The 12,737-nt window shown below is 41.2% G+C and overlaps 1 protein-coding gene across 2 annotated transcripts in view; it reads left to right on the top strand.

The window, feature by feature from the left end:
- Window positions 1-12,737, top strand: part of CAPZB (capping actin protein of muscle Z-line subunit beta) — a 52,595-nt gene that overhangs the window by 20,909 nt on the left and 18,949 nt on the right. For both annotated transcript variants that reach the window (XM_090123102.1, XM_031613367.2), the window contains exons 3-4: window positions 3,366-3,487; window positions 8,878-8,991. In XM_090123102.1, the coding sequence (XP_089979228.1) occupies window positions 3,366-3,487; window positions 8,878-8,991 (236 nt within the window). The remainder of the gene's footprint in view (window positions 1-3,365; window positions 3,488-8,877; window positions 8,992-12,737) is intronic.

Genomic DNA, 12,737 nt, shown 5'->3' on the forward strand with positions numbered 1-12,737 from the left:
GCCAAGGTGGAGAATGCACATCCGACGTGAAAAGCTGGAATTTACTTCTTTAACCTTTACTGTTCATTTACTTCAGTCTTTTTAAGAGGCTAATTCAAATGTAAGAATCAAAAAATGGCAGTAATTGTTTTGGTGATAAGTTATTTTACCAAAAAGTGAGATGAGAAGGAATCATTATTAAGTGAGCTACTGTGAGAAGAGTATGGTTTTGACTTTGGCACAAGTGATTATTTGTCATGATAGCAGTCGACTTAATTAAAACACTGTCCACATACCTGGCTTGCTCTGATGGGGAATATTGTTACACAGGACAACAGGAACCTTGTTCAACATGCAGGGGAGTATGCTTAACTCACTTTCATTCTGTTTCTTTTTCCTCTGTACTACGCATTCATTATATATCTACTCGGGGAAAAAAGCAATCCATCCCCCAAGCAGTGCCCTGTTGCATGGTATGTGCTGCTGAATGATGCTGCTATTCAGTTCCAGGCTGAGTCGAGGCCTCCCAAGAGCCCTCTTTTTTTCTTTATTGATTTACATTGAGGGTGGTCTCGCTCCACGGCTGTGCATGCGAGCTCCAGAATAGGTCATTGAGCTCTTATTTGTGGAAACATGGGTGTGCCATGGGCTGAATAGAATTAATGATGGCTTTTAGCTCAAGATACAAGGCTAAGATTATATTCTGCACGTGACCTGCTTAAAACGGGATAAATGGGTGTCAGAATAAAGATGGGAGAACACTCTTTGCTTATGAATCAATCCCATCCCTGTACAGCCAATGTTTTCATTGCAGGAACACTTACAGTGGGGTGATGAATCAAAACAACTCTTTGAAAGGGTAGATAACAGCAGGACAAGGGAAAACAGCTTTAAGTTGAAGAAGGGAAGATTTAGGTTGGGTGTCAGGGGGAAGTTCTTTGCTATGAGAGTGGTGAGGTGCTGGAACAGCTGCCCAGAGAGGCTGTGGATGCCCCGTCCATCCCTGGAGGTGTTCAAGGCCAGGTTGGATGGGGCCCTGGGCAGCCTGGGCTGGTATTAAATGTGGAGGTTGGTGGCCCTGCATGTGGCAGGGGGCTTGAGATTCATGATCCTTGAGGTCCCTTCCAATCCAGGCCATTCTGTGATTCTGTGAAATCACTGCTTTACATTTCAGGATTTGCCCTGAGAAGTGGGTTTATTTGTGCTGTTTTAAATGCAAGCCAGAGTTCTCTTTCTGATGACTGTTGGAGACAGATGCACTTACTCAGGCACCCACTGCCTTTTGGCTTTCCCATTAACACAGCAGAAACTAATGAGAGAAGTTCACAGTGCTAATGTACTTGCCTGGAACCTTTGAATGACAGCAGGTCAGCTGGGCTTTCAGGCAGAACTGCCTTCAGTTCAGATTTGGAAGCTTTCTCACTAAATATCAACTGAATTCCATCAGGGTTTAAGTGCACACAGAGTAACTGAAATGCTTCAGGAAGAAAGTTTGGTGCTTGGCTTGGGAAAGCCTTTAAGGAAAGGTGCACATGTAGTGTAAAAGAGCTGCTCAGTGCTTGTGAGCAGTGCTCGTTCAGCCCCAAATATTTTATCGTTGCCTGTTTTAAAATAGAAAAGGCTTAAATTCAGAAGGAATCAACAAATTTTGTGTTGCTGGGGTCTTTAAAGCTGCAGATCACTGTGTTCACATTCCTGCTTTTGCTTTTTAAGTGGCTTCATAACGCAGAAGAAGAAGACCAGTGTGCAGAAATCTGGTGAATCTCTTATAAAGGAAGTGCAGCAGCTGTTGGAAGTTGATGCAAGAAGTGATACAGAAATTCTCTTAGGGTAGCTATGCCAACTTTGGATGTTTTTTTCCAAAAATTAAATTGCATGAGCAGCTCCATCAGCTGAAATAGCTCTATTCTTTTATGAATGAAGGAAGTTTTCATGTACTTCCAAAGTGGATTGGGGTTTTCTTCCCCATTTCATTCTGAAACAAACTGAAGGAGAAAAGAATATATTGCCTGAAGTCCTGGAGCAAAGAGAGAGTGAGTGGTTAGAAATATGACTGCAAAATGGTACTGAATTATAGTACAGTATTTTAGTTTAGTAAGTAGATGCTACGATGCATTCTCTGCTATTCCTCTAAGACCAGCTACAGCTCATATGGACTAAAAAAGTGTCTGTGCTTATGCACATTTCTGTTACTGAATCACCCAGGGAGGAGTTTAGTTCATCGTTACTGCATGGAAATGAAATTTCATTGTTATTAAGATGTAATTAATGTGTCAAGGGTTCCTTCTAGTCACCAAGAGCTTGTGCTGTCCCACTAAGCAGTGCAGCAACACCCTCAGCACGCCTGGGATCTCCAGGAGTGGCACATCTTGGTGTTCTGCATGGAATTTTTGGAATTTTAATAACAAATCCTTAATATTACTTTATGAAAACAGGGGTTGTAAACATGGCAAAAAGCCTGCAGCTGTAACAGCACAGGCAGAATCATCCCAGTGACCTCTGAGCTATGCTCAATAACAACCTGACTTTGTTTGGCTGTATGATTTATTTAATTTTTTTTTTTTTTGGTCTTGGACATGAAAATTTGTGGAGTTCTGTAAGGATTGAATAGAACTTTAAGTGGGAATTAGCAGGTTTTTTGTTTTTTTTTTTTCTTTCCAGAGGGGTTTTTAGTTGGTGATCTTGGATCTCAGATTTGTCTTTTGCAGATGGGGACGATGCAGTCATCTCTGTGTGTTTGGGATCAGTGGGGTTGGAACAACAAGGCTTAGATGCCACAGAGGGATGTGGAGCACTGAGTGTTCTGCAGTGATGCTTTAACCAAAGTCCTGCCTCTACTGTGTGTTCCTCATTCTTTTCTACCCAAGGGATCCTCTCTTGAAAAAAAACTTTAGTGGGCACCCAGAGGAGGGGTTGAGAGGATTTGCTGTGATCCTTGGTGCAGGAATACTGATGCCTGTGTAGGCGATGGGTTGGTTTTACACAATGTGTGTGCATAAATGCACATATTTTTATTAACCAGCATGGTAATGGTTGGCCAGCTGCCTGGAAACTGTTCTAAACTGTACCCAGAGAGGGAGTTTGTGAAAAATACATTAGTGCATACGGATGGCGTGTTCTTTTAGCAGCTCTCTGCTTTCCACTCCATTATAAATATTTACCTTGATTCATCAGTCCTCAACAATTGCTTTACTGGCTGTCCTTGGCAAGAAGCTAACATTCAGACTGTGTATATTTAAGCATACTGGACCACACCGGTGGTTAGGTAATTAAATCTGAAATTATTGGAGGTGGGCTGTTAATAGCAAAAGCTGTTCTTAGGAATACCACGTTCTTTTAATTTTAATCTTATTACCTTCTCTATTTTTTTCTCCACAATCCTTCAGGTCCCAAGCCTCTGTGAAGATCTCCTCTCTTCTGTTGATCAGCCATTGAAGATTGCACGAGATAAGGTGGTAGGAAAAGACTATCTATTGTGTGACTACAACAGAGATGGAGACTCATATAGGTGAGTTCCTATCCCAAGAAACGAGCTAACTGGTTTACTTTCTATGTCAGAGTATTGAAGTCCCTTCTCCCTCTTATCCTTATCCAAAAAAGGGGAATTTTAATGATATTAAACTATATTAAACTCGGTGATAAATCTGGGACTGTTTCAAATCCTGTTCTCTTGAGTAAGAGAATACTTCCACTAACTGTGGAAGTAGTCCTTAGTGTTTTCCTGATGCAAAAGACACAAACATCTTCGTTACCTGACAACTATAGAATGCTTTGCTTTCAGACAACATGCTTGTATGGCCTCTAATCTGATGACCTTTGCAGCTCAGGTCCCTGTCTGTCTGTCTCAGAAACAAGATATGTTTTATCCTAGAAATCCCAGGACTTTGTGTGTTTTCTGTACCAAGATCTGTAGTCATTCACTCAAGCCTAAAATCTGATGTTGTTATCCTGTTAAAGGGCTGACACTAACGGGTTCCTCTTAGGCTTCCTGTAGCACAGGTCTGTCTGAGGATTGGAACCAATTGGATCTCCAGAACTGTGGTGTGAAATTAAATCACCTCTTATTGCAAGGTTGTAAAATGTTTGGAATGGCTGACAACAGAATAAAATGATGATTCAGGCAGCAAGTTTAAATAAAAGAATTATTGGTTTGTACAAAGCAGTGTGGACTTGCCAGCTGGGAAAGCTTCTTTCAGTTGTGTTTTCAAGGGGTTGTTCTCATTTTGGATGTGCAATGTCATTAGTTCTCAATGAAAATCTTGGCCCCAGCTTTTAGTGAAGGAAAGGAATCCCTTTCTACCAAAATAGCTAACTTATTTTGAGAACTGTAGACAAAGACAATGAAAATATTTGAACAACATGAGCTTTAGATAATTATAATACATTTCAAAGTGGAAAGAGCTGTAATAATATGATGAGTATTCAGTATATTGGCAGCCACTTTGAATGCAGTCTCTCCTTTTATGCTTTTCTTCCATACCTTGCCATTAGGATGATTATATTTCAGCAACCAATGCTTAAAGCTATTTGTTTTCCTTTCTCCATTGCCTGCCTTTTGTTAATGTCTGTAGCGTTGGTGCCATAGTTGCAGATGTTTTAATAAAGAATTACAAAGCTTGTCCAGAAGCCTTTGTGAATATTGCATCACCTGGCTTTTTGCTCTTTTCTCTTAACGAAGGCTGCTACACCATGAAGTAATGAACACCATCTATCTTCTGTCCTGAGTTAACAGCTCAGCTGTTCCACCTCCTCTTCTGGTTCCGATTAGAGGCTTAGATTTTGTGTTCCCTTTCTGGTTTGGTGTAGTAGCTTATGTTTCTAGTGCTAACAATTGGAACTGCTTTGCAGTAAGAGTTTAGCTTTTCTTTGCTTCGCGGTGGTGATTTATGTTCATTTGGCCAGAAAGTTTCAAGAATTCTGTTCCAAGTTGGAATACCAGAAAATATTTTGACTTTTCTTTTTCTTTGGCTCAGGCCATCACTGCAGACACAGGTAAGTTTATGAAGGATTATAACTTAGCTGGTTTCGATCACAGAAAAGATACTTAACTAAACTGAAAGCACATCTGTCTGAAGATGACTGATACAGAGAACACAGTGAGATTCATTTTGCCCTGTTAGTGTGAGGAGCAGACTGCTAATGGATGTGGAGTTTGACATCTGGGTTGCATCTGGGTTGTGGCCAACTGTAAATGACAGAGGGCTTTTTTTAAGTATATCCTCTATTGCTGTGGGCCAAGAGGTAAGAAAGTCTCTGAGGTGAAGTGTCTGCTCATGTTCTGAAGGGTGCTATCCTAACATTGAAATCTTCTCCAGGCCACCACAAGATGTATGCACAGCTGCATCCTTTCTGGCACATGCAAGAGGATGAAGCATACCACAGATAATGTATTTCTTGTGGGTCCTTCATGAGATGTTTTCTCCCTGAGGCTGTGATGTGTTTCTAACAGTCTCTTTGGATCTTTGTCAGACTGTTGACATGAGCGTCTATCACCAGAGGCTCAGAAAAATGGAAAAGGCACTTGTTAAACTGTATTGCAGCATGCTGCAACAACTAATAACACTTGCCCCTCCCCATTCCCCAACACTCCATGTATAATTACTGCATTTGGAAACCCTTTCTTTAAGGTTAGTTCCATGCTTGCCTCTGAAATTTGCTCAGTCTCTTCCCTACTGAACAGATACTTAAATAGTAACAGGGAAGCAGGAGGACTTATTACATAATGAGGTTTCAGAAAAGGTATTTTATTTCTTTGCAGTGAATAGCCATAATGTATAAATTATTGGCATTAAAGAATGCTGTTCTTTCTCTGAGGCTTTGGTTGAAGTGTTCTGGATTGCAGTGATTCTCCCTTCTGGAACTGATTGGCCTCAGCTCTGTTTCACAAAGTAAATTCCTTCCTTCAACAGAAAGCAAAAGCCTTTGAAAACCAGGCAGCGTGAACATGTGCATGTGTTGATCCAGTCCATGCCTGTGTTCTGATAATGCTATTCATACCTCATAAATTCTGAAGTTGTTACTGGGAAGTGGCTCTTGCACTAATGTAATCAATTAGACCAGAATCGAGGAGGAGTGTTTTATACTTCTAAAAGCTTTTGATATTTCCACAGAGGTTTTTAGAACCACGCACTAGGTGAGAAGTCACAAGAAGTGCTGCAGTCACCTGCAGAATGCTACGTCCCCAGTTACTGCACCCTTTGAACTAATCATCAGTTTTCTTCTCTTGGAGACTTTACTAATTGCATTTCTTTTAGTACAAATCCAAAGATTTGAAGATGTTCTGTGGACAGCTGAGCCTTGTATGAATTCTGCAGGAAGCGTGGAGCTTCCTCACTGGGAATCCAGCTTTGTAGGCCTTTTTTTGAGCAGCTTTACAGTTTGACTGGGTGGCAGCTTTGAGAAAAAACAGGGATGTTTGTCCATTCTGATGACTCATAACCTCACCTGTTTCATGGGGGCATCGTTCGAGGAAATTAATATCCTAATTGCTGAGCCACGCACAGTTCACTCCTTCCTTGTATTAAGGAATGTGATTTTCTTTGTGTTGGCATGGATCAGACCATGAAGTACATCCTGGAGTCTCTCTTGGATCTTCATCTGTCAGTAGTTTCACATTTCATCATATTATCACGCTGCTGCTTATATGATCAGCCTCTTATGTGTGTATGCTTGCAGGCAATTCTATGAGTGCTCCTGTAATAAAAGGAAGGGTTGGGGGCATATCAAAAGGCAGTGGAATCCACATTGTGAAAGCAGACCTTTTTTTTTTTTCTTTTTTTCAATATATAGGACTTCAAGGTCTCTGACTTTGTCCATACATTCTCATTCAAAGTATGTTTGATCACTCCATTAAATGGAATCCTTATGGGGAATTTGGTGCCAACAACACTGAAGCCTGTTAACTGAAACAAAAAGCATTCTCTTTTAGGGAAATTAGAGGTCTGACTTTTGAAATTTAAGTGCCCTTGTCCATCTGTCTTTCTTCAAATAGCCTCCATTAAAGCTTTTAAATGAGTTGTGAGTACTCTTCCACAAAGCATTAAAAAAAAAAAAAAATATGGGGTTGTGTTATGAATTTTTTTTAGGTGAAGTTGCTTCTGGCTCCAACTATAATGGGTTGAAAATGCCACAGTCTACTTGCTAGAAAGACTCAGTTGCTGGCCTTCCCTTCAACATCATTCCAGCAGCCTGCAAAAGAGATCTGAGCAAGAAATCAGAGAATGGCTTGGGTTGGAAGGGATATTCAGTATCGTCTAGTTCCATCTCACCTGCTGTGGATGGGGTTGCCACCGACTGGTTCATGTCACAGTCTTGTTTCTCACCATTTTGGATGCAGAAGCTTCCACCTAATACACCTCTCAGCTTATTTTGACCTTTGCACTCAACTCAGTTAAGAGGCCTTACTCATCTTTGGGCTGTAAATGCAGTCCTGAGTCTAGCAATACCTCTAAGTTCATTATTACCTACATTTTCCCCGTGCTACAAACTCAGTAGCTCTTTGTCTTATGTACTTGGAAATAAGCATCTGCCTGACTTAAGGAAACAAAGCACGAAGGGGCTGCTGATCTGATCACAAACCAGTCAGTGTCAGAGGTGGGAAACTGAAGCCTTTTACAAGCATCTGGTATCACAAGTCTCATTTATCTCAATCTTGCATCAGTTTCTCTAAGAATCTCCTTTAAATATTTGCAGTTCCCTTACTTCACACAGAGAAATCTCATTTTCAGGTGCTGTTTTTAATCCATTCTCAGTAACAGAACTGTAATTTGCACTTCATGTATTTCCTCTGTGCCTTTAGCATTGATTCTTTGCTCGTCCACCTGGATCTCTTTGGTGTAGGCTGGCTTTTAGCATGCTGCCCAAAGGGTGCAGGTGTCCCATTTGGGAACCTTACTTTTTGGGGGATTTTTTGCAAATCTCTTCTGGATTTCAGTGGGCTGGTAGGTAAATAAATGTTAGCTGTCTTCTTCAGAGCAAGTGAGTTTTAAGCAACTATTTTAAAATGAGAACCACCAGCTGAAAAACATTGCCCTGGGTGGATGTGACATGGTGATTTAGCTTTTCCTGATCTCTCACCTATTTGTTCAGATGTGGTTGGGAGGAGAGGGGTGAAGTGCTGTGAAAGCACAAGGGCAGCATGAAGCAGGGCCTGTTCTTTGTGCTTTGCATTAAACATGTCAGAACGAGTTACTTTCCTGAGAAATGAGTAACAAATGGCTACTGAGGAAAAAGCCCTTACGTATGGACTGCATTAAGACCTAGCGTTAGTCCACTGGAGTATTCTGAAAACTGAGTAGGCAAAAGGTGGAGGTACCTTTCCTTAAACTAGCAGTGATATATGTAGGTTGGTTATCCCCAGGGGAAATGAAGAGGAGAATGCAACTTTGCAGAAAGGGAGTTATAAAAGTCTCAAGCAGATGGGCAAAGGGTTGCATTAATCTTTTAATACCAAATCTTTCATTAGGAGTGCAAAATCTCTTCCACACCTGCAGAAATCATACAATAAAAACTGCAGCTTTACAGACCCTGTTAAACCCTGTGCATTGTTCAAACATTTTCCTACCATTGTGCTAAAAGGCAAGTTTATTTGAAAGCAAACCAGTGGAGGAGAATTTGGACCTTAATTGTAGACAGCAAAGTTTGGCTTGAATACTATCAGATGCCAAACAAGCTGCACAGTGTATTTGTATGGAAATAATTTTAAATACCTGATGTGCAACAGCTGAGGCTGAACCTTTGAATACTTAAGAAGGAGCAGATGCAAACACAAGTATAGTTTTATTTATATAGCATAAACCCAAAGGATGCTCGCCATTGTAGGACAGGTCAGACCCACCACTCTGCCCTCTCTGAGTTTCCCTGTTGTCTAACTCTCTGCTTTCCTTGTCTCCTTGGCAGATCACCGTGGAGTAACAAGTATGATCCTCCCCTGGAAGACGGTGCCATGCCATCTGCTCGCCTGCGCAAGCTGGAGGTGGAAGCCAACAATGCCTTTGACCAGTATAGAGACTTGTATGTCAGTTCTACCATACACAGCCCTCTAATTTCTTTCTTTCCTTCAGCAGCCATGCAATATATATATTGGTCTGAAATGCAGTGCATCTGAGGGTGGCATACCTGTGTATAGTGGAGGCAGAAGGGTAGGCAGCAGCTGATCTTCTGCTGGAGAACATATCACCTGTGATTTCACGTTAGGAAAACATGATCCAATTTGCCAGCTGATGCTAACAGCAGAAGCTGAAGTGCTTTCTTGGCTCTCTCATCTCTTGAATAGATTAATGGCATCTTTGTCCTGAAATGACTTTGTTCTCTTTGATCTTGACTAAGTTCAGTCCTAAAGCATCTGCTTTTTCTATTCCCTCAAGACAGTACTCTCTCAAAATATCTACCTATACAGCAAAAGTTTGCGCATCTTGTCAGATTGCAGGTGTTGATTCTGAAATGTGGCAGTGGTGTGGGGAGTCATATACTTCTGCAAAGACCATTCTCTGATGGTTGTGTTTCAGGCCTTGTCTAGTGAAAGAGATGTAAAGGGAAGGAACTAGTGGAAATGTGTGAGGAACAGTGTAATTAGGCTGTATCTTTTTAAAGCTGCAGTTGCAGTTTTTCCAGGTGACTTGTCAGTTAAGCAGCCTTTCTAAAAGGTGGGAATGCACTGGTCTTGCATTGCATTCACAACTGTCTTCTGTATAGCCTGTGTTCTTCTAAGCAGCAATGGGATGAAAACAGTAATGTTAAATCTAAAAAACAAAGATGTGCTGGAAAGCAAAAGAAACTTACTCATTTACCAAAGTTGGGATGCTCTTACATTGGAGATCCCTAGTGACCATGAAATAGATCAACAGCCTTCATTGCTTCAAGTTCCACCCAGGTGGAGATAACTTAGATGTAGTTAATCATGTGTCACTTGAAATTTACACTATTTTAGTGCTAACAAAGGCAGCTTAGAAAGAAAAAATATTCTTGCTGATTTTCTACTCATTTTAAGATGTGATTTGATGTAAGTGTTGCCTGTCCAGACATATAGTCTTCTCTTATAGATACAAATTCTACTTTTCTTGCAATATGTGTAGGTATCCAACTTCTGGTAACAGTTGGTATCTGAATTCACTGAAAGATTGCATTTCTGCATATGTAGCAAATAGAGGTTTGCAGTTATTCTTCAGGTGCAGAACAGACTCAGACAAGTAGGGGTTTTTGTTCATTAAGGTGAAAATGAGTAGCTTTCTGGAACAGAGATTGTTTGAATCCCTCTGTGATCACTGACCATGAAGTCACAGCTGGATACAATAACTCCTCTAAAGAAGTTTCATTTGCAGAAAGGAAAGCTCAGTACAGCCTGCCCTCAGACTTGGTGAATCCGCTGATCCCTGCTCAGCATGGGGTACAATAGTAGCATTAATATATTGTATGGAGGTAAAAGGAAAGATTTTATCAAATTTCATCTTTCAGTTAGCCAGTCCAAGTTTGGCAGGCAATACATTGTGAGAGGGATGCAGGAGGGATTGCTCACAAAGACTTCATTCTTGTGGCATCAGCCAGAAATGACTGAGGCATTATGGCTTGCAGTACAGACTAGATAAGAGCATCAGTCAGCAGAACACACTTTGATGCACGTTAGGATCTCAAAAATGTGTCAAAAAAAAAAGAGGAAAAGGATGGCTTATGTTTTGCTGAGTGGTGTAAAAACTGTAGTATTTTTGGAAAGAATTTGCAAAGTTAGGGAAACTTAACCCGACCGCTTGAAGGGTTCCTCATGCTTGAAATTGGAAGTGATTTGTACTTTACCTACAACAGAGGTCTGGATAGAAACATGCTTTTGTTCTTGTAGTTGGACTCTGCAGTTTCCTTAACAATTGGATTTGGTATTTTGACAGCAAAAGCTTAATTTTTACTTGGAGATTGGAGGGGAAAAAATGAGGTGGGGATAACAAGTGCCAGCTTTTCACACTTCTGCTGCCAGCAGGTCAGGTTGGGAATGGCTGTAACAATTACTGGCATAGCAGCTGCTGAAATCATGTGGGAGCACAAAGTGTGGGGAAGCTTGTAGTGGGAAGAAGATGGCAATTGCAGTGATGTCATTTCCATGGTCTGCTGGAGCTGGAAACTAATGGTATATCCCCATTGCAAAGGTCTGAGTGCTGTCGATTCAAGGTGTCACTGGCCTTCTGGTTTGGTCTCTAGGCATTCATTCACAGAAAACACCAGGCTCCTGTGTGCTTGAACTTCCTATAAGGAATGTTTCTGCTAGGAGGTGTTTCAAAGCACTTTGAGGCTTTGTTTCTTAGCCCTGCTGGGCTGAATCACTGATTCTTGTGCTTGCACTTCTCCAGGCGCACGCGGAAAGACATTACACTGTATGGGCTTGTCGTTGATTGTAGGGCTGAAAAAGGAAGATTGTGTGCAGAGGTGAGTTCAGGCTGCCAAAGCAGTTTGTGTTAATTGCACCAGAAGAGCCTTTGCACGAGGAAGCAAAGTCTAAAAACAACAACAAAAGCAAACCCAGCCAACAACCTGCAGCACGCATGTTTGTCTGGCATCGGATGGTAGCCTGCAGGTGGGTGTGAGCAGGTCAGGATGAATGACCTTCACCTGAGACAAAATACTGACCATAATAAAGGGATAGAGCATTTCCTACCCTGGCCTAAATTAGTACATTGGAAGTACTTGCTTCTGAGATGTTGCTCTGCATGGTGCTCAGCTTTAGAATACATCTTAGAGCAGTCACTCCAGCAGGGAGCGGAAGAGGAGGATGTTTACTTTCCAAAGAAAAATAAGTACTTTAGAGAATATGTGCTGTTCCCACTCAGCTCTCAGCACGCAGTCTAAGCTTCCTCTGGATTATCTCCCTTTTTACCTTCGTGCACAGTAAGTGATAATATCTCACTTCGTTTTGAGTCTCTTCCAAAACCTCAGATAGTTTCAGCTTTTCCTCGTGTCGGTCCCATTTGGCCCACATACCATTCCTTTCTAGATTTCTGTTGTAATCAGGTGTGGTTAAGTATCCACCTACATCTAATGAGTCATCAGCATGGATCTGCCATTTCCCAAGGGGTTGACACCTGCTAGTGTGGGTGGTTTGAGGAAAGCAGCCTGTTGTGCATTTGTTAACGATCGGTGTGAAATAATCCATTCATTTGTTTGCTGGTGACGTACATTTGTGTTTTGCCCCTAAAAGCTTATTGAGCAGCACATGCAGTGTGAAAACAACTTTGGAGGAGTCTTGTAGAGTCCCACAAAGTAGTTTCAAATCGTGAAAGCTTGAGAAAAGCTTTCCTGGAGTGTGGAAGCTTCCTAACCAGTGCTATGTTATTTCCTCTAAACATCACTAGACTGCCCACCTTTTATTTCTGGAAGCATATTCGTGTCTCCTTGGGTTGAAGAGGAATTATACTCATTTTTTTGCTTTCTCAACAAGTGTATTTATCAGTTTGACCAAAATGCGTGTCACTTTCCCAAAAAAAAAAAACCAATTTTAATTTTGATCTCCTGCTGCCAGGTTTAACTCAGACACTGCCTGAAGCTAATGCCCTGGTATGTTTTTGTTCAGCAGGTTATTATTCCCAGATGGAAGCCTAATATCTCATACCATTCAGTTAGGGCTTTGGCTTTCCACTTCCAATATCGTGAAGATAATTTCTTCAAACACATGGTTGTAATTTATTGCCCTTTGCTTGACGTGTGTGTGCGCAATTGATTGAAATCAAAGCATAATGAGGACCAGGGCGGCTGGGTAAATCTATTTTAGATTCAGCATT

Source organism: Phasianus colchicus, chromosome 22 (genome assembly GCF_987193195.1).
Source record: "Phasianus colchicus chromosome 22, bPhaCol1.hap1.1, whole genome shotgun sequence".
In the NCBI taxonomy this organism is placed as follows: Eukaryota; Metazoa; Chordata; class Aves; order Galliformes; family Phasianidae; genus Phasianus; species Phasianus colchicus.